The sequence below is a fragment of the Podarcis erhardii genome (genome assembly GCF_964252035.2).
Source record: "Podarcis erhardii genome assembly, chromosome: 6".
Lineage (NCBI taxonomy): Eukaryota > Metazoa > Chordata > Lepidosauria > Squamata > Lacertidae > Podarcis > Podarcis erhardii.
In genome coordinates this window covers 57,123,449-57,151,440 of record NC_138510.1, presented here as the reverse complement: position 1 = coordinate 57,151,440, position 27,992 = coordinate 57,123,449, and the positions used below count along the sequence as shown (strand labels likewise).

The following is a 27,992-nucleotide window of genomic DNA, read 5'->3' as shown; positions in this document are numbered from 1 at the left end:
CTGTAACCCAATCCAGAAGTACTCGTCTTTAGAAAGACGATAAGGCAAATCTCAAAACTCATTTTTGAAGGAAGCGGGGGTGAGATAAGCCTACTACTCCATCCTACAATACCTTATTCCCCTTCCCCGACTCTCCGTCTCCCCTCCATTCCTAACGCTAATGGTTTGCCCCATTCCCCCCTCCTCAGGCTCCCGGCAGCCTGTTAGAGTCAAGTGATGCCGGTAGAACCTTGGATTTGCGGGCGTCCGGCGCGTGGATGCCGAGCCGGGCCCTGATTGGCCGACTTCGGTGGCTTCCGGTCCTGAGCGCCGGCCTGCGGCTGAGGGCTGGAGCTGCTGGGCCGGAGCTGGGCCCGCCGTGGATGCTGAGGGCGGGAGCCGCCTGGCCGCGCGGGACCTCGGTGGCGAGCCACCTTCGAGCAGGGCGAGCCCTCCACAGCAGCCGCGCGGGCAACCCTCACGCCAAGCCCCGAGGGATCCTCAGCGGGCCTCGCTCTCCCTCAGTCATGCCTGGCCGGGCCAAGGCCTCGCTGAGTGGCGGCCTCGAGCAGCCTGAGGACTTGGAGAGCAGTCGCGGGGCCAAGGCCGGCACAGCCCAAGAGGAGCCTGAGGCGGAAGCGGGAGGCGAAGGAGACAAGGCCGCGACCGCCAGCGAGCCCAGCCCCAACGTGGGGGATCCCGAGATCGTCAAGTCCCCCAGCGATCCCAAGCAGTACAGGTGGGCGCGGGGAGGAGGAAAGGGTGGGGCGAAGGCGTAAGGATGGGGAAGAGCCTCTCAGGTGCGTCAAGCGTAGCGTAAATGAACAACACGAGACATTTCTTGTGCCGGTCAGCACCGTAGTTCCCCCTCCTTTTATCCTGATCGGCCGCCAGAGGGTTGGTGGTTGGGAGGTTGGGTAAAGCAATCCCGGGGAGAAGGGATGCCGCTTTCCGGCGTGGTAGGCCCGGTTATCAGAGGCAGCGGCATAGCTGTCAACTTTCAGATTTGAAAATAAGGGATCAGCAGCCTTGAAAATAAGGGATCAGTAGCCTTGAAAATAAGGAATCAGTAGCCTCACCTGTCCCAGGGACAGTCTACGGGATAGCTAACAATCCGGGATAGCAGCGGGAAACGGCGCTGTAATAAGGGATTTTCCCACAAAAAATGGGATGGTTGACAGCTATGGGCAGGGGAAATATATTCATGTTTCTTTTAAAAGTCATGCAAGCCACAGGCCATTGCATTATGTGCTATAGAAGATGCTACTGGCCGCTAGCTTAGATGCATTTAAAAGGCGAAGTTGGCGGAGACATATCCCACATGACTCTATTGGGTGGCTCTTAGCCAGGATGGCAACATGAAACTTCCATGTTCAGAACATAGCTGTCAACTTTTCCCTTTTCTTGCGAGGAATCCTATTTGGAATAAGGGAATTTCCCTTAAAAAAGGGAAACCTTGACAGCTATGGTTCAGAAGCAGTTTATCACTGAGTGCCAAATGGTGTGACATTCCCAAAGGCATGTGGTTAGCCACTGTACTGGATTAGGCGGACTTCACTCTGATCCCACAGGGTTCCTTCGTACTCTGTATTTGTAAAATAGCTTGCCACCTTTGTCAGCTCAATTCCAGCAGGTGCTCTTTGGTAGAGAGCCAGTGTTAGATGAGATAATTAGATCGGACCAGTTACAGGTAGGTAGCTGTGTTGGTCTGCAGTAGTTGAAACAAGACTTAGGGTCAGTTCCCTACTCAGGCATTAAATTCACTCAGTGAGTTTAGACAGGTCATACTCATGGTCATTTTGAGAACAAAATGGGATAAGGCACATATGTGGTGGTCATTGTAACCAGTAACTTCCTGTGAGATTACCCATTCTTTCCCCATTTGTGTTAGCAGTATGTTGTGTTCCACTTCTCAACTTACAGAAAGAGGACTTTCATAAGGACTTTTGTTTCTTACATATTTGTTGCCTCTAGCAACTAATCTTTAGTCATAGTCTTGAGATTTTATCTGGATCTGCTGGTAAAATAAAACTGAGAAGAAAGTTTTGAGTTACTGGGGAACAACAGCAGGAGAGGGTTGTTGTCCTCTAGTCCTGCTTGTGGGGTTAAAGTAAAAAAAAAATATTGCATATGTATTACAAACATGGAATTTTATCCCAATCATTAAATGTAAAACTGCACTCTTATAACCATATAAATACCAAGTGCCTGTTAAAAACATAAACATTAGTGTACTTTAATAATAAAGGTAAAGGTAAAAGGACCCCTGACTATTAGGTCCAGTTGTGACCGACTCTGGGGTTGCGGTGCTCATCTCGCTTTATTGGCTGAGGGAGCCGGCGTACAACTTCCGGGTCACGTGGCCAGCATGACTAAGCTGCTTCTGGTGAACCAGAGCAGCACACGGAAACACCATTTACCTTCCCGCCAGAGTGGTACCTGTTTATCTACTTGCACTTTGATGTGCTTTCGAACTGCTAGGTTGGCAGGAGCAGGGACTGAGCAACGGGAGCTCACCCCGTCGCGGGGATTCGAACTGCCAACCTTCTGATCAGCAAGTCCTAGGCTCTGTGGTTTAACCCACAGCGCCACTCACGTCCCTTTAATAATAAATAGGTATAAATTCAGAAGCCAAAACCGAAGGTCAGCTAACCCTTGTGGTGGTTGCAGAAGCCTGCACAAGGCATCCTGCAAGTACAGCAGGGCTATGTGCCTCCCATAGATCCTCTCTAGAGAGTCAGAAGAACTTCTAGAACTGTGCATGAGGGAAGGAAAGAGGAATTTTTTGTTTGGCAACCAGAAATGCTTGCACTGACAGAACGCTTATATTAGTGCAATGTTTAATTGCATCCTATGTAATTATACTTGTAAAATGTAAATCTGCACATTGAAATTGCAACTTGAATGTGAGCATAAATGCTACATCTACTTTGTCTTATGTAAAACAACCTGCTGTAGAGATAGAAAAGGTCTAACCTGAATTTCCAGTATTAAATAGAAAGCTGTGTTTGACTGCGATTTTGTGTGGATGAATAGAAGAGCATCACGCTGTAGTTGCATTTCTGTGATGAAAGCTTTATTTTTCTTGCATTGGGGTTTAGAGTGGTAACACTTTTGATTTAAAGCAGAACGACTGGTAAGGATTGTGTGTAACTCTCTCCTTGCTCTTACCACTTTTGCCTGTGCTGAATTGTGAGTGCACAGCTTTGCCCTCATCATTTTTAAGGCACCTCTCCCAGGAAGTGAGAGGAGCATCTCCTAGGAAAGAAGCAGTGGTGCAGCTCATATTCTGAATCCAACCACTTTTAGTCTTGGAGGCTGCTAGTTGGCCATCCATTCAAACAGATGTGACCTACAGGCTGCTGTTGAGCCTTCACCATTCCTCCCCAAAAACCCCAAGTAGAATTTGTTCCTTTTCCATTGTTGTTATGCTATCTATATCTCTGTTAGGTGCCCTAATGTAGAATATTTCATTAACACCAAAACAGTCCTGGCAGCATTGTGTCTTGTCTTGCAATGTAATTGCCAAGGTAAATGCATATTTTTTATTAGTTCAGAAAGGTAAGAATTACTGTTTAGCAAATATTAATGGGTAGTATACAACCAAGTCATACTCAATAGGCAATTGAAATGTAGACTCAAGTTAGTCATCATGATACAACCCTTATACAAGAACAAAGTTCGTTGTTATTTTAAATTGTTTTTAATATTGTATTTTAAAGCTGTAACTTGCCCTGAGACCTTAGGGTGAAAAGCAGGTAATTAATAATAATTATTATAATGATGATAATAGTAATGATTGCAGAGACACAGAGGCAAATACAGGGATGTTCCATTTTATTTTATTTTCCTAAGGCGTTAAGGAGCCAATGGAAAGGGTCATCATCCTGATGATAATATTACCTGTCACTTTGTAGGTACATCAAACTGCAAAATGGCTTATGTGCATTGCTGATTTCGGACTTGAATAACCCAGATGGTAGCCCTTGTGCAGTGTCAGAGGATGAGGATGACTCTGAGGAAGGCACGGATGAAGATGATGATTCTGGAGCAGAAATAGAAGATGACCAAGAGGGATATGATGATGAATGTGGATATGATGAGGATCTTGATGACCCTGACAGTGAATTAGAAGAGCTAGGAGAGAAAGAGGAAACGAGGAAGAGGAATAGCACAGAAAAACAGGTATGGTTTGAATAATGATAACGACTGACCATGAGTGGTTTGGTGCAGAGGACAAAAAACCACATAGCTACTTTTGATATTTTATTCATTTCTGTACTGGAAACTCACATAAAATACATCTACAGGATGTATAAAATTCCAGCTAAAACCCAAACAATATAACAAATAGATTCCAAAGGAAAACACGTTAATGAAAGAGAAGTTCAAAGTGAGTCCTCTGACGAGAGTTTTTAAAAAATATATCATTTTCAGAAGAAGTCTTGCCATAATATGTTAAGTTGGCAGGTTCACTTCAGAGTTACAGAAGAGATAGGTTTTTGGCCCTCAGATAAAGAAAGCATTACTTTTGTGTCTGCTTTAAACAGATTCTTAGGCCATCCTCTGCAGTTTTACAATTCAGATTGTTTTCTGTCTTGTATAGAATTGAACAGTGTTTACATCACTTTTTGTGATTCCCTTGCAGAATTGTTTTATAGTGGGCAATTTGGTAATCTTATACGATAGTAATGTTTTTTTCTTAAAATGTTCTTGTTTTTCTTTTCCCAGTCTGCAGCTGCACTTTGTATAGCTGTTGGCAGTTTCTCTGACCCTGAAGATCTGCCTGGGTTGGCACATTTTCTGGAACACAGTATGTTCTTTGTTGTTAAATGTTACTTTGCTGTGTTTTAGCAAAAATTAAATTTTCTAGTTTTGCATCTGTGGAGCTCTTTGACATAAAACCTTGAAAATCAGCAATCTAGGAGTCAGCTGCATTATTTTCCTGCTTGCATATTTGCAAAGTTAGATATGTCCATAGAATAATGATAGATATCTTTAAAACCAGAAGTTGCCCTGCTGATCTGAAAAAAAAAAAGTTTGTCAAACGTATGCAACTAGTTATTTCCATTTGTTTCTCTTTAACACACCCAAACTTCTTTTTGAACTCAGGGAATTTCAGGTTTTTGACATTAGAATTAATACCTGTCTCTTTAACTTTCATTTCCCCCCCCCCAGTGGTTTTTATGGGCAGTGCAAAATACCCAGATGAGAATGGTTTTGATGCATTTTTGAAGAAACATGGAGGCAGTGACAATGCTTCAACAGACTGTGAACGAACAATATTTCAGTTCGATGTACAGAGGAAATATTTCAAAGAGGCTCTTGATAGGTATTTTGTTTATTCTGAATAAAAAGCTGGATTTACTGCTTCCTATTTGAGTTGTTGCTGCTGCTGCATTTGATTTTTTTTTTCCAGTTTTCAAGTAGTTTGAAAACTTTGGATGGTATCCACTAAGTCATAATCAGAGTAGACCCATAATTGCATAAATTTGGCTGCAATCCTACCTGGAAGTAAGCCCCATTGAATTCAATAGGACTTACTTCTGGATTGCAGTAATGACTAACAAGTCTCTTGGTTTCAGTAAGTATGCTCTGACTCTGACCTAGATTTACTTCAGGTAAATATTAGTAAAACATATGCTTCATTGAAGAATGATATATTTTTAAAGGAGGTTAAAAGTAAATAGTTCTGTGGGGTACAATTACGTTGAGTACTGAGACTTTTGTGGATATTTGCCTTAAGAATTCATTTTTGGCAAGAAATATCATTCACTGCCAACATTGGGTCATAAAATTCAAAAACGAATTCATACCAATCTAGAGTTTTATTAGAGCAGATAACCAAGACACACATCAAAGCATAATTTCCATTGGGAATAAAAATGTAACAAATATTTTAAGCCTTTGCTTTAGGATAGAAAGTTTAACCACAGGCGCTAGAAGAACTTTTTTTTAATGTTATTACTAAAACTTGAACTTGGTAAATATTTTAAATGGCAACACTTGTACACTTGAAAACTAATTTTTCTGCAAACCTGTCAAACGCCTGGAAAAACATAAGTCCAATATTTTTCTGTTTCAGGTGGGCGCAGTTTTTCATTCACCCTTTAATGATCCGTGATGCAATTGATCGGGAAGTTGAGGCTGTAGATAGTGGTAAGAATCCTGATTTCTCTTGTCACTTTATATTTGGTTTTTTGAAAAAACAAATTTTGTTTGGCATAAAAGTATTGAAAGCATCTTTCATGAAGCAGGGCATTTATATGTGCTTTTAGTACCCAGAAGTCACCAACCTGTTACTTGTGGGCACACATGTGCCCACAGAGGCTTTCCCTGGCACCCACAGGGTCCCTTCCCCAAGCATTCTGTTTTGTGCTTGGTTGAGGGTTGCATGTGATGCCCACAACAGTTTCTCTGCTTTTCAAATTTGCCCATGGATTCCAAAGGTTGCCAGACAAATAAGATGCATTCTGAAGTTTTCAGCAACTTACAGAGGAACTTGAATTTATAATTTATTACTACCTGCAGTAAAGGATTCACAGTATCATTTTCAGAAGTTCATTTTAACTTGGAAAGGAAGGTGGATCTTTCAAAATGGATAGACAGGTTGTTGATGTTTTCTTATTACATATATACAACTTAAAATGTATACAGGAAAAATTCCTCATCTCATCACTTAAGTTGACTAGAAGCAGGTATTGTAAAACCTGCATATTAATCCAGTAAGGGCATTTTCCATACAGGAGCTGACTTATGTTTACCACTCATTCTCTTGAATGGGTCTTATGCATTCAGAAGGGTGCTGTAGATGATTAAAAAAAGCACTCTGCATTAAGCAGTTAGAGCAGCATGTTGCTGGGATTGATTTTGGGTTGACTCTGTGTACATTTCTATCAACCACACGGCTGACATTGCCAAAGCGAACCCTCTTCAGCCAGTGCATCTGCAGGGTTTTTTTAATAGCAGGGCCCTTTACTAGCTTTGACTCTTGTTCTTTTTGATGTAAAAATAAACACACAAGCCATGCATAAAAGCAGTAAGCTAGGTTAAGTAGTTTTGGCAATAGTCCTTCTGATCTGTTCGTGCTGTTTTGAGCAAATGAACGTTTTAATGTGCATGGTTTTGTTATATTCCTATAGTCAAAGCTGGTTTGGAGGTCTATATTAGTTTGAATCTGAAAACCTTTCTATTAAACAAACAACAGAATATCAGCTTGCAAAGCCCTCTGATGCAAACAGAAGAGAGATGTTGTTTGGAAGTCTGGCCAAGTCTGGCCATCCCATGAAGAAGTTCTTTTGGGGTAAGTATTATTTATTATTATTTTAAAGTGTTTTTATCCTGTTGTCCAGCTGAAAAGGCTCCCAGAGCAATAAAAAGCAACACAGGCCCTGCCCTCAGGCATACCACTTAAAAACAACACAAAGGAAAAAGGGGGAAATTAGGTACCAGTTCTTAAAGTTACAAAGTTCTTACAACAACTTAACTCAGTCTGAAATGGTTTAGGGAGACGAGGAGCTAAAAGGATCAGGTCTCTTGATTTACTTACAGTTAAGTACTTAATTCATTCAGGAGGTCTGTACTTAACCTGAAATTGTTCTTAACCTGAAGCACCACTTTAGCTAATGGGGCCTCCCGCCGCCGGAGCACGATTTCTGTTCTCATCCTGAAGCAAAGTTCTTAACTTGAAGAACTATTTCTGGGTTAGCGGAGTCTGTAACCTGAAGCATATGTAACCCGAGGTACCACTGTAGTAGTTTTCCTGCTTCCCATCTCCCTCGGTAATGGAATGGCTGCTACTAGTTTTAGCCCAAAGGCTAAATGAAAGTTCCCTCTGGATGGTCTTCAAGGATGGTCTCTAAAAAACAGCCAGAGTTTTCTCTCTTTCCTGATCTCAGTGCAGAGATAGAAACTCTACCTGCTCCTTAAATTTCTTTCTGAAGATCGGGCAGAGCACTTTCATCTCCTTTCTGTGAGCTGGGGGGCCAGGTGTGGCCTGCAGGCTAGTCATCAATGGCACAGAAAACCTGTTGGATCTTGTGTGGTGATAGAGAACACATGTGGCCAAGTTAGTGCAGTACACTGAGAAGATGACATAACTTGTTTCCCACAAGCTGTTCACATACAGATTATCCTGAACCTTGTATGTGGGTGTTGCAGAGATTTCCTGTCCTCATACCACTTCTCTTTGAGTCCTGCCATAAGTGCTTATGTGTTGATGTTCTGCACAGCTTGTTCCAAGCTGTGGGCAGGGAGGAAGGAAGGCACATAGTGGGCACGCAGGCAGGAGGAAGGATAGCAAGATGAGGGGGATACCACTTGGTTGCAGCTTAAAATGTATTTTTCAGCAAGTGGGGTGAAGGAGGAAAAACGTGGACTGGCAAGATATATATTAATCTGTTAATGCACAGTATGTTTTTAATGACTTTTGCTATGAGAACTATTAGTTTTAATTATAACTAATTTGGGGCAAGTGGGAAAAAATATTTCACCTTTGAATTCCTAGTAGTTACTTTTGTAACTACTTTTGTTACTAGCAGAGCAGAACCCTGTTAAGCCTTTGGATCAAAAGCATAAGAATTTTTAATAATAAGCAACCTTGGTTTTCAACATTATTTACAGGTAATGCAGACACGCTGAAACATGAGCCGAAGCAAAATGACATTGATACTTATACCAGGCTGAGGGAATTCTGGCAGCGCTATTACTCAGCTCACTATATGACTTTAGTTGTGCAATCTAAAGGTAACGTCTGCTAATTTGAAGCTACAGGTGCAAACTGTGATACACTGCATTGATTATTGTCTTTCAAGAGCTATAAGAACTCTTCTGCATCTGCTTGTAATGTAAAGAATGCCACAGTAGTTTACATTTCTAGTCAGAAGTAAGTCCTGTTGAATACAGCGGGGCTTGTGCTCAGGAAAATGAGTAGGATTGCCATTGTGTACAATGAAAGTAAGCCCCATTGAATCAGGACATATTTCTGATCAGCTATACATATGACTGCACTGAAATTAAAACAAAACTAGATGTATCTAGCTAAATATTTTCAACCTTCTACTTCTGAATTTAAATATTGAGTTCATTTTGATGAAATAGGTGTTCTTTTTCAGTGTCTGGTCACCTTTTAAAATAGAGGCTTGTATTTTGAACCTAGCAATTCATACAAATTTCATTAGTTGCATTACCTAACCCTCTTTTTGGTCCTTATTAGTCTAAATGAAGTTCACAATATTAGATAATTTATTTCTCTTTGTAAACAAGGAAATGATTTATTTTGAGCCAAATACAGTGTTTTCTGAGTTTCCAGTAACACAGACTTGGTATGTGAATTTTCTCTGTTTGCCATTACTGACATTTTAATGATGTCTTTTTCTCAGTAAGGATAAAAACCTGCTCCTCCCTTCCCAACCCTGCCCTAAGGGGCCGATCTGTACATGCACGACTCCTACATGGATGCTTCTTTAAGTGTGGCTGCCATCACAAGGAATATTTCTATGCTGCCAGAAGCATCTAACATGGAGGCTGTTTCAGATAGCTTTTGGGCGCGGCCCATATCATGTAGACCAAACGTAATTTTGTTGTGTGTAAGTTTTAACTGATACAACCAGCTTGGGAGGTTGTAAGAATGCAAGCTCAGCTGCCACATATGCCTGATATAGGAAGCAGAAATTGTACTGCTGCAGCCACACCCCAAAGTAATCCAAGTGCCAAATGCATGTGCAGTTTAGGTATACTGAGAGAATTGAGCCTTTGGGCCTACAGACTTTATAATGTTTGCACCTCTTCTTTAATTAGCTGATTGGGTTCTTGAGAATGAACAGGTTCTCCAGCTTACCTTTGTTTTACTGAGAACAAGCCTTTCTTCTTCAGTGAATTGGCTGTTGAGCTTTCTCTCTCTCTCCCTTCCTCCCTAGAAACCTTGGATACTCTGGAAAAATGGGTGATTGAAATCTTCTCAGAGATTCCAAATAAGTAAGATTTTTCCCCCTCTACCATTTTTGTCATAAGTAAGATGTAAAATTATATGCACAGTTCTGCATTCAAGTCATATGAGAAGACCACAAATATGATTTCACCTGTTTATCCCTAAACTTTCCCTGCTTCTTACCCTTTCCCCTTCTTTCCAGCCCTGCGTCTTCTTCCTTCTCTTTCCATGTCATTGCCTGTTATGGCTTTTTAATTATAAAAACTAATTTGTGGCATAATTTATATAGAATATGTTGCTGTGTGGTGTTGGCTTAAAGGAATAGCATGCCTGCCTGGGGGTTGGGGGGAGTTGAACAAGCATGCTAAGGTGATAGTTTGACTGGCCAGATGGGATGATTCACCCCCTCATCCTCCCATGCACTGATGTGGGTGCTCTCCTGACCCTCAGAACCAATTTTGAGGGGTGTTTGTAGGGAGTGGGTAGGGAAGCCCCATTGCACAAGCGTAAGCCCTTGTGCATGGCTTCCACTATCAGAAGTCATTAGTTGAAACCTACTTTAGGACTTGGGTCTCCTCTTCTCACGTACAGAATGAATGCTTAGCACAAATTTGGTGGGGTTGCTATGCCAGTGCCAGTGCTTTGAATATTTAATAAAATAACAAAGTTCTGTTTGATGTTTAAAATATTGATTTCTCAATTTTGGGTTCAAAAAAATAGGGGTCGTCTTATACATGGGGGTGTCTTATACATGGAAAAATATGGTAATATTTTTAATGGGCATGTTAATCCCAATCTGTAGATACTGGTTCATAGTTTTCTACCAGACACAAAACACAATAATCACCTGTTGCAACACGTGAGGAGCCAGTCCCTGGAATTGGTACTGTTCCCGCAATGAGTGCTGGGTACAGAAGGATATATCCAGATTAGTCATTGATACACAGGATTGTGATGTCATATGGGGAGCATCCTAACGGAATTAGGACAATGATACATAACTTATTTTCTTTTGTTTTTAAAGTGATTTACCAAGACCAACTTTTAGCCACCTGACAGAACCTTTTGACACACCTGATTTCCAGAAACTTTACAGAGGTGAGTAATGAGTAATTCTTATAGTGCTAATGGTTAAGAATACATATTGCATTCTAAACTTTGTAACTTTCAAAGTTTAAAATACTGCTCTTTGCACTTTTCTTTTTGAGAGAAATTATTATGAGAAAGTTGATGAAGGCAGATAATCATGTTTTTACATTTTACAGTAAACATTTCTTTATTTTTAGTTGTTCCAATCAGAAAAACACACTCTTTAAATATCACTTGGGCTCTTCCTCCACAAGAACAACATTACAGGTAAATTTTAAACTCTTGTTATGGTGGAACCCTTTCATGTGGATACCAAGAAACTGAGTTAGTTGAACAAATTAAATTGTTGATAAAAGAAAAAGCAGGCACTAGTGGCTTTCAGCTGATAGAAGGGGCTCCATCAGCAAAATGTGGAGGGAGACAATTTTGTAGTGGTCTGTGCTCCCTCTAAATCTGCTCTAGAGGGTTGGGGGAATCTTGAGCAAATTTGTGTGGGTACAGCAGACAATTGTCAAAAGTTGGGCCCTTCCTTGTTCTGTTGATGGATTCCTTTCTGTCAGCGGACAGGCACCACTGAATACCACACATACTTTATGGTAGCTGTAGTAGTTTGTAATGTGATCATCACTAAATCCCAGCATTTTGGATATGCTTATTTTACTTGCTAATTTGTGTAATGGCTGGAAACCAATATTTTCAAGGCATGGTTTATGACCTCCATTTTTAAACTTTCCCCTCTTTTTTCAGGGTCAAACCTCTTCACTATATTTCATGGCTGGTTGGACATGAAGGCAAAGGCAGTGTTCTTTCATTCCTTAGAAAAAAGTATGTATGAAAAAATCAATTATAATAGTTTGAATAGTTAATTGACCCATTTAAAAGATATATATGCCATGTGCCTTTGTATTACTTCTGTAATGCAGACAGTTGAGAAACATGTCAGCTTAGTTAGTGACCAAGTTCAACATATATTTGTTATAACCCAAATATTGTGCAACATAAACATTGGATAGACTTGACATGAGCATTTTGAAAAGTTTCTCCAGAGTGCCCACCCTTTGCTTATATTGTGATTCCATCATGTGAGGAGATGGAAAAATCAGAAGTTGGTAACTCCCTATTCCATTGGGGCAGGGGGAGTGATACAAGCAACGCTTTACTCGCATAGATAGGACTATGTTGCTGCTTACCCCTGCCTAGGTTATTAGTTGAAGTATGTCATCTGTTCTGCATGCTAAAGCAGGGGTGGCAAAACTTCCTCTTGCTAAAAGCCAGAAATATATTGGAAATCTGTATCAATAGCTCTATCTTCGATGTGTTAATATTTTCTGATAGATTCTGGGCTCTTGCATTATATGGAGGAAACGGTGAGACAGGATTTGAGCAGAACTCTACATACTCTGTCTTCAGTATTTGTGTGACTCTGACAGATGAAGGTTACAATCATTTCTATGAGGTAAATTTGAGCTCAGCTTGAAGTGTTTGTTGTTCTTGCTTATTGCAGATGACAGATACCTGAATGTGCTTTGTTTCCATTTTCAGGTTGTTCACGTCGTATTCCAGTATTTGAAAATGTTGCAGCAGACAGGACCAGAGCAAAGGTAACTAAGGCCTGATTCTAGTGAGCAGTCGGTGCTACTGAACTTTTTTTATTCCTAAATGTGAGCAAAAGTAGCAGGTGGGAGGAAATGGCTGTTAAAAAGAACTGGAGGAATTGGAAGTCACCCTAAAATGTCAACCCCGTGAAAAAGGAAAATTAGCTATTAAGGTGGTTGACGATTTAAGAATTGGTTTAGGGCAGAGCTTTCCAAACTTTTCATGTTGGTGACACACTTTTTAGACATGCATCATTTCATAACACAGTAATTCAGTTTTACTAGCAAACCAGAAGTTAAACAAACCCATTTTAGACATGCATCATTTCACAACACAAAACTCTGGTTTAGGGGAATATTCACTATCCTGAAACGTTCTCTCTATGTGAAGTATTATTAGTTACTATATATACTGCTTTTCTATATAAATTTATTTCAAAGTGGTTTTCAAAAACTTACAAATACATAAAGAGTACATTGTTATCCGTGTCATCTTCCTAATAAAAACAATACAGAACAGTTTCCTAAGAGATACATAATAAAACCTCAGTATTGATACATCAAAACAATTCATTCATAATTCTTTACTAATAGGAAGCCAGTAAGACAGCCTCTGACCTAGGAGGTGGTAGCAGCAGAATGAATCTTTTTAAAGAGCTGCAAAAGGAAATGGGGTCAGCCCTCAGTCCCATGTTAATTTGGGAAATGACAAAATGTTTCCTCTGGCCTGTTGGTCAGGCTGCTGAGAAATAGCCTTAGAATCATAGAATTGTAAAGTTGGAGGGTCATCTAGTCCAACCCCATGTGGTGAAGGAATCTTTTGGAATGTTTGTTCTGAAACCTTGTTTCTGGAAATGGTCCCTTTCTTGACAAATGTGACTGATTTATTGAGAAACATACATTATCCTCCACAGAATTTGGGAAGAAATCCAGAAGATTGAAGCTAATGAATTTCATTATCAAGAACAGGTATTTCCTCAAGCTTGAATATTTTCAAACACCATTTTATAGCCCATCATTTTATTTTGGCTTATGGAAACTAATAATTGCTGGGAATCTGGGAATCTAATTGTGGTGACTATAGTAGGCTCATTGCTAAAATTAATAATATGGGATTATTTTACTGAGATGTTTTTGAAACAATCATGATTTGTGATGACTTTCTGCTTTTGAAGCTAAGAACCTGAGTTTGGAGCCCTGTTTAGGAGCCGTTCAAATGAATAGCTTTTTCCAACATGAATGAAACTCTTATCTTCTTTTTCTTAACTTTGATTCTTAATGAGCCCAATGGGGATTTCAAGGAACAAGTTTTCTTGTCCAAAATCTACATTGATTTTTGCAGTTGTCATGCATCTGGGAATCAAATGAATTAACTACTGCAGAAGATTGGCGCAACTGCCAATGCACATTTGGAAAGTGGCCAAAATCTAGGATTCTTCACTAGTTCCACTTGATTCTTGGCACAAAACAACTGCAAAAGTCAGTGCACAATTGTGTGGGAAAATTGATGACCTGGATTCACCTTTAAGCTTAACCAGAAGTAAGGTTAAGGGGGGAAATGTTCAAATGATCAGCTAATGAAATAGAACTGTTTGTTTTACAGACTGACCCAGTTGAATATGTTGAAAGTATTTGTGAGAATATGCAGCTGTTTCCAAAGGAGGACATTCTGACAGGAGACCAACTTCTTTTTGAATACAAACCAGAAGTAAGTGCACTCTTTAGGTCTTGCTTCTTACTACATGAGATGATTAAGAAACCAATTCTACCAATTACGGAATTGTGTTTTGAGTCCTTCATGCTCTGCTTACAAAGTAAGGTAAAGGGACCCCTGACCATTAGGTCCAGTTGTGGCCGACTCTGGGGTTGTGGCGCTCATCTCGCTTTATTGGCCAAGGGAGCCAGCGTACAGCTTCCAGGTCATGTGGCCAGCATGACTAAGCCGCTTCTGGCGAACCAGAGCAGTGCACGGAAACGCCGTTTACCTTCCTGCTGGAGCGGTACCTATTTATCTACTTGCACTTTGACGTGCTTTCGAACTGCTAGGTTGGCAGGAGCAGGGACCGAGCAATGGGAGCTCACCCCGTTGCGGGGATTCGAACCACCGACCTTCTGATTGGCAAGCCCTAGCCTCTGTGGTTTAACCCACAGCGCCACCCACGTTCCTGCTTACAAAGTAGTAGTAGAATAAAGCTCCTTAATTTTGAACAAATAGGTACACATAAGAATATATTTGAATCCTTCATCTTTGCAGATCATTGCTGAAGCTCTTAACCAGCTGACACCTCAGCGAGCCAACCTTATTCTGCTTTCTGCTGCCCATGAAGCTCAGTGTCAGGTGAAGGAGAAGTGGTTTGGTACACACTACGGTGTTGAAGGTACAACAAATTTGAGTCTTCCTCAAAGGAATTTCAGAGGTGGAGGGAGGCTATGGAAGGAACTGCATTGTGTTATGTTGGAGTGAGGTTGACCTATAAGTCACTAAGTCTCTTAATAATTAAGGAACCTCAGTGCCAGGGGTGGTGAACTTGTCGCCCTCCAGATGTTGTGAATTCTGGCTCCCACCAGCCCCAGCCAGCCTGACCAATGGTTAGGTATGATGTGAATTGGAGGGCAGTGAGAAGATGACATTTCTGTCATGGTTAGCAAAGTATGACATGTTGCATCTATGAATGGTGAAGGATTATGTTTAGATCAGGTGTATGAGTTCCTTGCTGCTGCTACGGTGTGGAAATCTGGTGTGTGCATTCGAGAAGAAGAGGATAGGAGCTGTGTGTCCTGTCAATACAGCTTTCTGCAGCTAAGTAGAACATCTTCATTGGCTTCAGTTGTACTAAGTTTGTCTGCTTTTATCATTAATTTTCAGATATTGATCAATACTGGAATGATATGTGGGCCAGTGACTTTGCATTAAATCCTGACTTGCACCCACCAGAAGAAAACAGATACATTGGTGAGTGAATTATGACTTCATACATGCCTAAAATAGGGTTGAATGTGACTAGATTATTTTGCTTACATGTTGTTAAATAAGCTGTCCTAGGTTTTCTAAATGAAGGCTGCCTCTTCAGTTACAAGTGAATTCAACAGATTTATGTAGTTGGGTTTCTGTCATGTTATATCTCAAAAAAAGTAAGGAGCAGTACTTTTTTCAGGGGATACTCGAGGGTATGCAGTACCAGCACCTCTTTTTTGTTGTTAAAAAGTGTAGCACTTACTGTAAGTACTTCATGGTGATTACTGGCACCTATTTTTCTAGAAAAAAAGCACTGGTAGGGAGTGTTATCCAGCAGAATCAGAAATTTATGTTGCTGCATCAGATCAGCAGTCCATTTGTGCAGCAGACCATAAATAACTGTTAAGCTAGTAACACTTCAATCCTTACAGTGATGCTTTGGCACTTAAGCATACAGTTTGCATAATTTATTTGAGATTGCTGTGTACTTGTTCCATTGACATGTGGGTGTGCAACAGTAACTCCTCCTCCTTAATTTTAGCAACTGATTTTGCTCTGAAGGCTCCTGACTGCCCACAGACAGAGTATCCAGTCAGTATACTGAGCACCCAACAAGGCTGCTTGTGGTACAAGAAGGATGATAAATTCAAAATCCCTAAAGGTAACCCCTTTATAGGTCTCTTAATGAAACTTGTTAATACACTTCTAGGTTACAAAACACAGGACATTCCAGATTGCATTTATCTCCTTGGGGCTTTTCATATGGCTTATTTTGAATTTTGTTTTTGTTTTAAGGCAGACACACATCCTTACACTGAATCCAGATGCAACTTTAGAACATCTGTTTCAGTAGTGACATAGATAAAAAAAATAAATGACATGTCTGTGCATCCTTGTGCTGAGATCCTTCTCCTGAAATGAATGTCTGTGTTTGTATATACATTTTTAATCAAACAGTAGCAGCCTTTACACCAGTAGTAGTGAACCTGTCGCTATCAAGATGTTGTTAGAATCTAAACCCTATCAGCCCAGCCAATACGGCCAGTGGTCAGCAATGATGGGAATTGTAGTCCACCAGTATCTGAAGGACCACAGGCTCTCCATCCCTTCTTTCGACTAGACAAGGCAGTATATTGGCATCGTAAAGCACCAAGTTATTTTCATTTTGCTGGCTCTACATAGCTTAGCTTTCTGGTGTCTGGAGTTTTAGAAAATGAAGATGTGAAACATTTCAGTTGTTAACCTAAGCATTGTGTTTGGACTTGGGATGTTTAACTCTGGCTACCATGGTTGGGAATTTTTGGGCAGTGTTTCAGTCACTGATCTGTGGAATGGCACTGCTCTACAGCTGCCTTCTGCTAGCCATTGGCAGAGGTGCTGACTCACTCTTCCTGTACGGGGTCGGAAGCTGTGTTTCTTTTATCCAGCAACATACAGACACCATTCCTTTTCACTGTTCCGAGAGACTACTTGCCAATCAAAAGCTTTCTAGCTGTATATTAGCATGCCCTTTAGATTTAATTGTATTTAATCAGCAGTGGGTAGGTCTAATAATCTGTTTAAAAGAGATTGGGAACCATAGGTCAGGAGGTCCCAAAGAGAAATAATGGCTTGACGAAAGCTCCCCATTGTTTGCTATAGCTCATTATAACCATTTCTTTCAGCTTATATCCGTTTTCATCTAATCTCACCGCTGATCCAGCAGTCTGCCGAGAAGTAAGGGTTGCAGTCTTTTTGTCTGTCCTTTTGGTTAGCTTATTTTTCTGCTGTAACAAGCATCTGTGGTGCTTCAGAGCATCCCTGTTACTAATAAACATGGAATACTAGGTGGTGGGTGATGGTAAAATATCAAATGCTGTGTTTGATTGCATAAACCATAATGTCAAGTGTGCAGGTAATTGTCTAAAAGGGTCTGGGATTGTATACTCCTATGTAAGTTAATTTAATGAGTGGCATTTGTCTTTTGAATGAGTGGTTCCTTTCCATGAAGGACTCTCATTCACATTCTTACTTTTGTTTCCTGTCAAAAAAATTGCTGTATGCAGCATTGTGCTCTTTGATACATTCGTAAACATCCTCGCACACAACCTTGCTGAGCCTGCTTATGAGGCGGATGTTGCTCAGTTGGAATACAAGCTGGTAGCTGGAGAGCATGGACTGATCATTCGCGTAAAAGGATTCAATCACAAGCTTCCTGTAAGTGTTGGCGGGATTTTTTCCTTTGGGTTCCTTTTGGGAAAATGATCCTATTTAGTCTACTGCTCTAGGGAATCAGCATTTTACTTTGTTCTCCCAGCTGCTGTTTCAACTCATCATTGACCACCTAGCAGACTTCAGTTTTACTCCAGAAGTTTTTGAAATGATAACTGAGCAGTTGAAGAAGACTTACTTCAACATCCTCATCAAGCCAGAGACTCTGGCCAAGTAAGTGTTTGAAACAGTACAGGCAGGCTTGGGTTTACTTTCTGGGAGAAGTCCCAGTTTGATTTTATTATTTATTTGTTTTTTTAATAAAAATATTTTCATATCACTGTATCACAGCAGTTTACCACAATATAAAAGTATTGTTAACAATATACAGTATTGTTTATTTGGGAAGAGAGCATGTCATTGTGGAAATGTGAATGAACATGCTTCCTTTCCTTTTTGTCCATTTTCCTTGTTCTTTGTAGGGCATTCTTGGCAAGGAATTGGGTTATAGGAACAAGAAAGGAGCAGGAGATCTGTGGGGTCAAGACAGGGGGGTGGAAGTTTTGAGAGTGTTCAGTGTGACCATGTGTTGACTCTTGTGAACACCTGGAGGCTGTGCTTCCCCTTCCATGCTTTCTGTGAAAACGGTGTGCCTTTCTAGCCCGTAGGTGTTCTGAAGGTAGTTCAAAACACAGATGCAGCATGAATGTTTGATTTTTGGGGTCAACCTCTGATAACCATGGTATTGTGCACATTGTACGGGTATCCTGTACTGATGCTTTTCTCAGCAACATATCATTGTGATTTGTTTAACAGCTGCATTTGCAGCAGAATGGCTGTGATCCAGAAAGCAGTGTGACCTGCTCCACGCACACGATGGAGCATTTGTCTTCTCATCTCTTCTGCTTCCCAAATTGAAATCCTCCTGGGCTGTCTGATAAGCTGCCTTTGGGAAGGGCTGGGGTTTGCAGTGTAGTGCACCTGAAAGCAAACATCTGTCACCCTTAAAGGAGCTGTCTGAATCAGAGTCCATGATAAGGAGAATCTGTAGTAGAATTAGCTTTGCAATTGCCTGTCTTTCTGTCTATTAGTGAAGTGGCTCATCTGCTGGGAGTCCACAGGAGGAGGGGAAATCGCTACTTATCGTAAAGATTCCTTAGCTTTGCAAGAATATATTTGGAAGTGGTTGGGGGTGGGTATGCAGATGGGGAACCCTAAGAAGGGAATGGAAATAATTTGTCCCAATCACAAGGAGCTTCAAGACCCACCTCCTCACCACTTGCTTTAGGGGTGGTATGGGTCTGAGTGCTTCCTTTTCTTGAAGTACCGTATTTTTCGCCCTATAGGACGCACTTTTTACCCTCCAAAAATGGGTAAATGAAGGGGAAATGTGTGTGCGTCCTATGGGTCGATTGCAGGCTTTCCCGGGCTTCCTGCAGCTCTGCGCCACCCTTTGGATCCCGGCGCGAAGCCGCGTGGGGCTCCGGAGGGTGGCGCAGAGCTGCCTGCATTCCGAAGCCTGGTGCACGCTGAAGAGTGCGCCCGGGCTTCGCACACATCTCCGCAAGGCTGGGGAGACCGGCGCGGCTCCCTAGGCTTGCGGATAGCAGGCTTTCTGGGGTCGGGGGAAGCTCGGGCTTCCCCCGTGCCTGCCCCATGCCTGGGGGGGGGAATTATTTTTTCTTTATCCCCCCCCCCCAAAAAAAAATTAGGTGCGTCCTATGGGGCGAAAAATACGGTAATAATAATAATAATATTTATACTGCACCCATCTGGCTGGGTTTCTCCAACCACTCTGGGCGGCTCCCAACAGAATTAAAAGCACACAAAACATATGGCAACTGTAAAAATTGTACCTAACACCGTCAGATCCACAATTGGCATGGAAGGGGTGTTAAACCTGGGGGGAGGGACTCATATACCCTAACTGTTGCCCTGGGGCAAAGAGAGGCTGAGATGGCATTCCGGGCCTAAGTTTCCTGCCCCATGGGTTTAGTCTCTCTTCACCCGTTACAGTTATTGTTGAGGAAATGGTTCTTCTCACCCACAAATAGTTCATTTCTCCATGTGCATTTGGAAGGTTACCACTCTTAGCATTGTTATTTACGTACAATAGTTCATGCATGCTGCAGTGTTCATTGAGTAAAAAGAATGGCAGGTTTCTATTCTAAGGGAGATTTTGGTCTTTTAATGAAAAAGAGGAAAGGAGCAAGATTTGAGCATCCGCGTTTCAAATGAGTGCAGTTGCACATTCTTTGCTTCCTTTCGGATTGGCTTATAGGAGGAACTTGAGAGGCCATCTGTTTTCAATTATCCTGCATTCAGCTGTATTTCTTATTGGTCACAGAGATATACGCCTCTTAATACTGGAGCACGGCAGGTGGTCTATGACGGACAAATATGAGACACTTATGAAGGGCCTTTCTATAGATTCTCTACTATTGTTTGTGAAGGCTTTCAAATCCCAGCTCTTTGCAGAAGGCCTTGTCCAAGGAAACTTCACAAGCACTGTGAGTACAGATCTATCAGCTTCATCTGCCTCTCTGAACAATCCTTTATTTTGATGATTAACAGCTAGAAGTAGCATAGGCTTATTCATCTGTGACTTGCCACGCTAGTACCACAGCACAGCAGCTAGTGGTGTTTGCAGCCTCCATGTTGATGGGATCTGTTTGTTGTTGCTTTAGGACCAAACCTTGCAGAATAGAGTCCATCAAAAGGCTATGGCTAGAAAATCCACTCAATGTGAGAGAGCAGTTGTGCAGCTTCAAAGGAAGGCTACTTTTCTGTGCAAGCAGTCAATGTGAAGTGAATTCATATTGCTATCTGTCCTCTGCTTGTGCTGGTCTAAGTGCCTGGAAGATTCTCATGCCACTCTTGGAGTGATGACACTCTGCTTATATTGCATGTGTTTAGACTGATACATGGGAAAGTGTTTCCACGTGAGACATCAGTCAGATTTCTTTGTAGTTCAGAGAAGGATTTGCAGGATGTTTTGGAATCCATGAAGCTTTGCTGCTGTAGTTTGCTCTCTCACAAAGTATTTGTTGTGTGGTCTGGGACAAAATGATTGGTGTTTACACAGAGTGGCCATTGGGTTGTCTCTCGGTCTCAAGGTTTTGAGGCAAAAAAACCCCAATGTAATACTGGGAGGGCTTTTTTTCATGGTAGGAAAGTATCCTTAATAGGCTCATGTAAAGGCCAGTAAAGAATAATTTGGAAAATGACTAATGATTGTATATTGGTGGTAAGCATGAGTTGTTTCTTAGAGCCAGAAACCACAAATTGTTTCTATCCAATTTATTTCTTCAGTGCTGAGAACACCAGATTTAAGTGTGAGCAAAATACTTTAGTTTTGTGTGGACTAATTTTGGCATTAGGTACATATATTTAGAAATTAAAATACGTATCATTTATCTTTAAGGAATCAAAAGAATTTCTGGATTATGTTGTTCAGTAAGTATATTTATATATTATATTAGAATATATATTAGGCTGTGAGGCATGACCAAAACTTGAATGGGAGAGATACCACTGAAAACTAGGACTGCAAACCAGTTGAAAAGAATGCTAATTGATCTCATGAATATGATTGATTACCCTATCAGTTAAAATTATAGATGAATAAAAACAGTATTCCTGAAGCCAGAAGCATATTCTCTTTGGTTTTAGGTGGCATACAAGTGTTGTAGCAGGTGTCATCTTAGAGGTGTTCCCACCTGTGTGGGAAAAAAGGTAGCGGTGCCTCTCTTAGGATGCTGTTTATATTAAACACACACTATCTGATCAACTTGGACACTTGTTTAGTCAGTTAAAAGGTTTTCTAAATGAATCTAACCAATTCATTTATTAAACACTGCAGCCCTATTACAAACATAACTTCTTCCTAAAATTAAGACCCAACCTATTTGGTCATCAGCAACTGCCTCAAATTTAAGTTTTTCTCTTGCGGGTCTTCATCGGTGTGATTTTCGTATTTTATGAAATAGACATGCTCACGTGTTTATGATATCTGAGCCTAGATCATACTGTGTATTGGGTTAAGGAGTGAGTTGACAGCTGACACTTTGATCTGTGGACTTTTTCAGAACATTGAGATTCCTTCCTTTGGTACATCCTTGTCCGGTTCAGTTCCGGGTGATGGACTTGCCTGGTGCTCATCTGCTGTGCAAAGTGAAGACCCTGAACAAAGGGGATGCAAATTCTGAAGTGACCGTCTACTACCAGGTGCTGTGGTGCAAAGAGTGGGTGTATTAATTCCTTTATTGTGCATTTGCTCCTCGTAGTATGTGACCCTCCTTTATCATTTGAGAACTTGTTTCATAATCTGCACTGACATGGCAAATACAGTGGGCTTCTGCAAGCGGATAGAAACTTTGTACATGTAAACATGTAGCTAGGAATAACTTTTGCTATAGAATATAACTCTACTATAGAATGGAATCTAACATAGAAACTTTACAGGAAAGTGAGTGACATAAAGATGCCAGTGGTTTGTCTATGGTGTTTACAAAATTCAGTAGCCATTTAAAAAGGGGGTATAGCTCAGTGGTAGAGCATTTGACTGCCATTTTAAAAAGCTTATCACATGGCAGCTTTAACCACATAAGGAGCCTGTAGTCTCTAGCTGAGTGTTGCCATTGCCCTACAACTTTTTGGAAATCCCAAGAGGTTGGAGGCCATGGTGACACCCTGTCCACATACTAAACATTATTGTGTCTTCTATTTCTCCATACGGGTAACTCACAACTTAAATCGCATTTAGCTTTTGTGCATGCAGCTTTACATGTTTGGCAAAAAATACAATTGAAATGGGGTGGGTGTCTGGGAAAAAACACTTTGGCAATCTCCACTTTGGAGATAAACATATAGCAGAACTCAAAACATAAAACTTAAAACTTATAGTGAATGAATTCTTTGTTGCTGTTCCCTTTTAGTCCGGAGCTAGGAGTTTAAGAGAATATTCTCTCATGGAATTGCTTGTGGTAAGTTTGGATTGCTCTCTAAGTGCAACTATAAAAATCACAACACTTGCGTGTAAATTCAGTTGGACAGCATAGTTGTTGCAAATCAAACCATAGACCATGTCTGGGATGTTTGTGCTAAAACTGTGCAGGGATAGTACAGAGCATGGATGGAGAGGCAAAAGGGTGATTAATATGCAGAAAGCTCCTGGTTTGATCCCTGGTGTCTGTTGGTAGGTCTGGGACACCCCTAGTTAGACCTAATGGTCTGGCACATCATAAGGCCATTTCCTGTTACATGAAGCACACATTGTTGACCTTTTTGAAGGGTCTTCCCAAATAATCAGTTCAGTACATAGTCAATGTGCATTTCCAGAACACAGCCTACAACCTGAGCGTTCACTTCCTGTTATGTGAAGATACAAACTTTCTTACCACAGACATAAGTGATATAGTGCAAATTTATTTGGGGCAAGTATTTTGTATCTTAGAGTGATAAGCTGTTCTAATAGCTAGCTTAAAAATATAAATCATTGCTTCATTTTGTTCCATCTGCCCTGAGCCTTAAGTACTGCTTTTTATGTGGGAGGGAAAATGCAAAAATCTTGCTGTGATTGAAATACTTCGTTTCAGATGTACATGGAAGAGCCTTGTTTTGACTTCCTGCGAACAAAGCAGACCCTGGGGTAAGTTTCCATTCAGCTGCCCTTTGGAAATGAGATGCGTCAAGAAGGATGGGAGTGATGCAATAGACAATGTGTACTTGAACTTTCAAGAAACCTTTGATAAAGTTCCACACCAAAGACTCCTGAGTAAGCTTTAGCAGTCATGGGATAAAAGGGCAGGATCTCTTATGGATCAGTAAATTGGTACAGTATAGGAATCAGAGACTAGATGGACCATTCTCACAATGGGTATAAGTGGAAATTGATGTAGATTGAAGCCAAAAAAATCCATACAGTATAGAACTGGCAGTGACTGACCAGGAAAGAGATATTGGTAGATACCTTGGTGAAAAAGTTGACCCTCCTGACTCCGATGAAATAGAAAGACCTGCGAGTCAATAGCAGATTGATGTCACCTCTCTACTTTTTATCTGTAGTAACAAAATTAAAATCCAACACTAAAATGTTGAGGGTTTTTTGCAGTCTTCCTTCTTGGTAGAATTTTTAGGTGGCATGTGTACTGATGAAACATTGAGGATAGGAATCTTAAGTTAGCATTCTTAGCTCATTATTATAGCATTCACATGAAACTTGCTTAAGATGTTTTGAATCATGCTTACGGAATGTGTATTCTCTTTGGGCTTTAGATACCATGTGTACCCAACTTGCAGGAATACATCTGGAATTCTTGGTTTCTCTGTTACAGTAGCAACACAGGCAACCAAATACAAGTGAGTTGCATATTCTGTTAAAACTAATTTCACTGTTTTCATCAGGCCCTGTAAGCTCATTAGTTCTTCAGACATGACGTTTTAGATACAGCATTCTCAAAACAGGAAATACAAACTCTGGCCTGCATATTCATTCATCCTACAAAATAATAAAATGCATTTTTTTTGGGGGGGGTGCAATAAGTAAAAAAGTTTTTTATTCTATCTTGCCTATGCAACAGCCACTTTTTTAATCATAAAAGGTTCCTTTTTCTGTGTGTAACTGCCTGCCTCAGGACAGAAATGGCCATGAGCTCCTCATTTATTTGTTGCTTCTGTTCCACACACCTGTTTTTAAAATGTCTTTACATCGTATTTCACAGCACTGTGGCTTTGTTTTTGTTGAGTAGTTTACAGTATCTGTGTCATGTACCTCTCTACTCCAACGACAGGTACCCTGTAGCCTTCCAGATGTTGTTGGATTCTAACTTCCAGCCAGCATGGTCAGAGATGCTGGAATGTGTAGTCCAGCATCTGGAGAGCCACAGGCAATCCATCTCACCTTTGGTGCTGACAGGACAATGGTCTATCCACCTCACTCCTGTTAACTTACATACCTACATGCTTACTCTTGGTTTAACTGAGTATGGACTGTCTGCTGCTGTAATATATTGTAATTTATAAATTCAACTTCCGTTTTGTGGAACTAAACTCTTGAATGCAACAGCCACAAGGAATAGATGTTGGAATATAAATTGTTCTTGCTTTTCAGCTCTGAACTAGTGGATAAGAAGATAGAAGAATTTCTTTCATGCTTTGAAGAAAAACTCAAACAAATGTCAGAAGAAGCATTCAAGACACAGGTAAGGGGTTTAATAAGATGCTTCTTTATTGGAAAACATTTCTGGAAAACTAATAAAAGGACAGCTTGATCAGGTATATCCTTCTGTATATCCATCTATGTGCCAGTTATAGTTTCAGGTTTGTTTTACTTATCTGAGGACCAGAAACTTCACAGCTGGTGATCTGCAGAAATCAAAGAGGAGTCTTTGTCTGGTGGAGCATTCCACTGCCATAATATGCCTAAGTGTGCAAGAGTCCTCTTGCTGCCTATGTTTTTGATGATGTGAGTAGAGGACATACGGACTAAAAAAAGGAAACCTAGCTCCAGGCCACCTTACATTGTAACTACTGTTTTTGCTGTAGTGTGCTCAGCAAATTTTAATACACACCTTACTCTGCCTCATACCAGCTTCTCAAAATTGTCTTACTATACTATAATTTGATTCCTTACAGATATATGGCTGGAAACATAAGGTGGTGCTATGAACATGCACCAGCAAGGAGATAGTTTAGTCCATATGATCCACTCATTTACTTACAAGTATTTTTATATTTCTTTTCAATAAATTCTCAAAGAGGCTGAGAACTGTACTGCAAGTGGCCAAAATTTAGCCAAGAGAAGAATTAGTGTGAATGGGGCATCTTCAGTATTTTTTGTAGAAACAGTGACTTTGTGTGATTAGCGTGGCTTGTCTTTTCTACCCAAGGTCACAGCTCTCATTAAATTAAAAGAATGTGAAGATTCTCATCTTGGTGAGGAGGTAGATAGAAACTGGACAGAAGTAGTGACTCAGCAATATCTGTTTGACAGACTAGTCCGGGAGGTAAGTGACTTCTTTATTTTTAACAGCAGAATTCCTGCGTGGTTCAGGTTTCTAAAATCTCTTTAGACTAAGGTGAATCCCCAAGTACTCCAAATAAATGTATCTAATGCTACTGGAATTATAGCCATTATGGTGCCAGTGTGTCCACAAAAGGTCTCAGTAAGCACCCCTTCATAAATCCACAACATACATTTGCACTGGTTGGGCTTCTCTGACACTGAACATGTCATGTTTAACAAGGTAAATAGGACTGGACAACCTACCCTCCATCTGTTCTGTTATAATAATAATAATTTATACTCCGCCCATCTGGATTAGAGCAACAGACTTTCTCTTTGTGAAGAGTATGGTGGTTGCTAATGTAGACCCCTTTTTTCCTACTGATGCGGGGAGCATGTGCACACAATTTATTGTCTTTTTCTACTCTTTTAGCCAATGCAGAGCAAAGCAACTCAGAAGCCACCCCCTTTAAATATTTACAAGATTGTATCCCAGCATTGACCTTGAACAACTGCAAAGGTCTATGAGCCAGCAGAATGTTTCTGCTAATTTATTTAATTCAAAGCCCGCCTTTTTGCAAGGAGCTCAAGGTATAGGGTTTCCCCCTTCGATGGAAGGGGAAGAGTTTTTGCCAATTTACTGTTCTCCCTGCACCTCTGATGTTTTAGAACTGATTTTGAGGGTACATTTGGAGGCTGCAGGGGGAGGGTAAATTGGCAAAAATAATAATTAAAAAATTCCTCACTATCTGTTAGTGAGAAGAATGGTGGTAGGTTCAGCTGTGTTCTGTGCAGAGTTCATGGATAAAAAAAAATGGCCAATGCTTTGGGCTAATTTACAATAGTTGCATGTTAAGTAGGGTGTTATCATTTTAAACTATTCCATCTTTTTCAGATTGAAGCTCTAAAATCTCTTTCACAGTCAGAACTAGTTGACTGGTTTCAAGCACACAGAGGTAAAGAAAGGAAAGTGCTTAGTGTACATGTGAGTATTTATGCTTTTAAAAATGTATTTGTCAGGGTCAGCCGAGACTAATCTGTGTTGGAAGTCCCTGGCTTAGAGGCTGAGCACATATTTGTTATTTCTGCAATTATCAGGGCAGAGGTAGTTGAAGCTCTTTTTCTGCAAGGCTAGAAAGAAGCATTCAATCTACCCCCACAATACTTGTTTACTTATGGATTGTGTTTTTGGTGGGGGTGCTGGGGGTGGGCAAGTAGGTACAAGGCTTTTGAGCTTCCAGTAAACAGCAGAAGCAACCAAATGGTTCACTCAAAGGTTTAGCATTACAATCCTGGTTCTGTAGTAACTTAAATGTAGAATTGTATATATGCAGAGCAGCTGAGTAAAGAGCACTTGTAGCAGAGTAGAATATTAGCTGTTACTAAAGGAGTCATAGATCATGCAGGTACCCATGCCTGGTTTAGGGTGAATTTAGGAAAGTGAATCATAGTTATGGAGGTAAGGCTGCGTTTTGTTTGTTGTGAAATTTATCAGCTGGTAACTTTGCTATTTTGAAATTGCAGGTGGTTGGATTTGGAATACATGAAGGTGATACAGAAGCTTCATCTCTCACTAATGTTCACAGTCCCTCATGCAATGAAATACCTCAGCTAATGTTTTTGGACTCTTCGTCTTTGACCGATATCACTTGTATCAAGGACATCAAAGTGTATACATCAGCACTCAATGTTCTCCCTTACCATAAGATATTAAAATAACTCATCTCGGAGTGCTTTTAACGTGTAGTACAGCTTCACTACTGAGCAGCTTGGGGAGTCTGCTTTACTACAATGAATCCAACCTATCATGCTTTCTGGAAAATACGTAGCATAATACCTTCCACTGTCTTAAGTAATCTGCTACATGCATGTCCTTGAAGAGAGAAGGCATAAGCAAGTGTGTTCTTGGTGAAGTGGGTAAAATATAGGAAGATTAAAATCTTACATCAAAATAAAGGGCTGGACCCACCAGCAATCTAATGCATTAGGTCTTTTTGTTTGGAGTGCTATTTACGTAGATAAAATGAGGTCAAGTTGAAGTATCGGGTATCAAGTCCCCAAGACATTTTGTGTTTTGTTTGGGGAACAGAAGTGATTTAACAGGATTCTCTGGAGAGTAGTTGATTATTTAATAAATCTGCCTGTCTGTAACAACATCCTTGGCCTTAAAAAAAGGAAGTAAGAACCATTTGCATGAGAATTCAGGATGAGTGCTCAGATACCATGTGCAATAAACTAATGAGATCTCAA

General features: G+C 40.6%; 1 protein-coding gene across 1 annotated transcript; it reads left to right on the top strand.

The window, feature by feature from the left end:
* The first annotated feature begins 242 nt into the window (after nucleotides 1-242).
* NRDC (nardilysin convertase) lies at nucleotides 243-27,992 on the top strand. Its single transcript, XM_081868225.1, has 31 exons — nucleotides 243-718; nucleotides 3,897-4,164; nucleotides 4,711-4,792; nucleotides 5,158-5,311; nucleotides 6,065-6,138; nucleotides 7,187-7,282; nucleotides 8,602-8,724; nucleotides 9,897-9,954; nucleotides 10,932-11,005; nucleotides 11,194-11,263; nucleotides 11,744-11,821; nucleotides 12,332-12,452; nucleotides 12,539-12,597; nucleotides 13,506-13,560; nucleotides 14,195-14,299; nucleotides 14,846-14,969; nucleotides 15,458-15,544; nucleotides 16,089-16,208; nucleotides 17,212-17,263; nucleotides 17,593-17,743; nucleotides 17,844-17,971; nucleotides 20,085-20,247; nucleotides 21,162-21,193; nucleotides 21,826-21,964; nucleotides 22,675-22,722; nucleotides 23,335-23,387; nucleotides 24,014-24,097; nucleotides 24,849-24,939; nucleotides 25,627-25,743; nucleotides 26,638-26,727; nucleotides 27,267-27,992. The coding sequence occupies exons 1-31, from the start codon at nucleotides 258-260 to the stop codon at nucleotides 27,459-27,461; spliced, it is 3,552 nt and encodes a 1,183-aa protein (XP_081724351.1). The 5' UTR covers nucleotides 243-257; the 3' UTR covers nucleotides 27,462-27,992.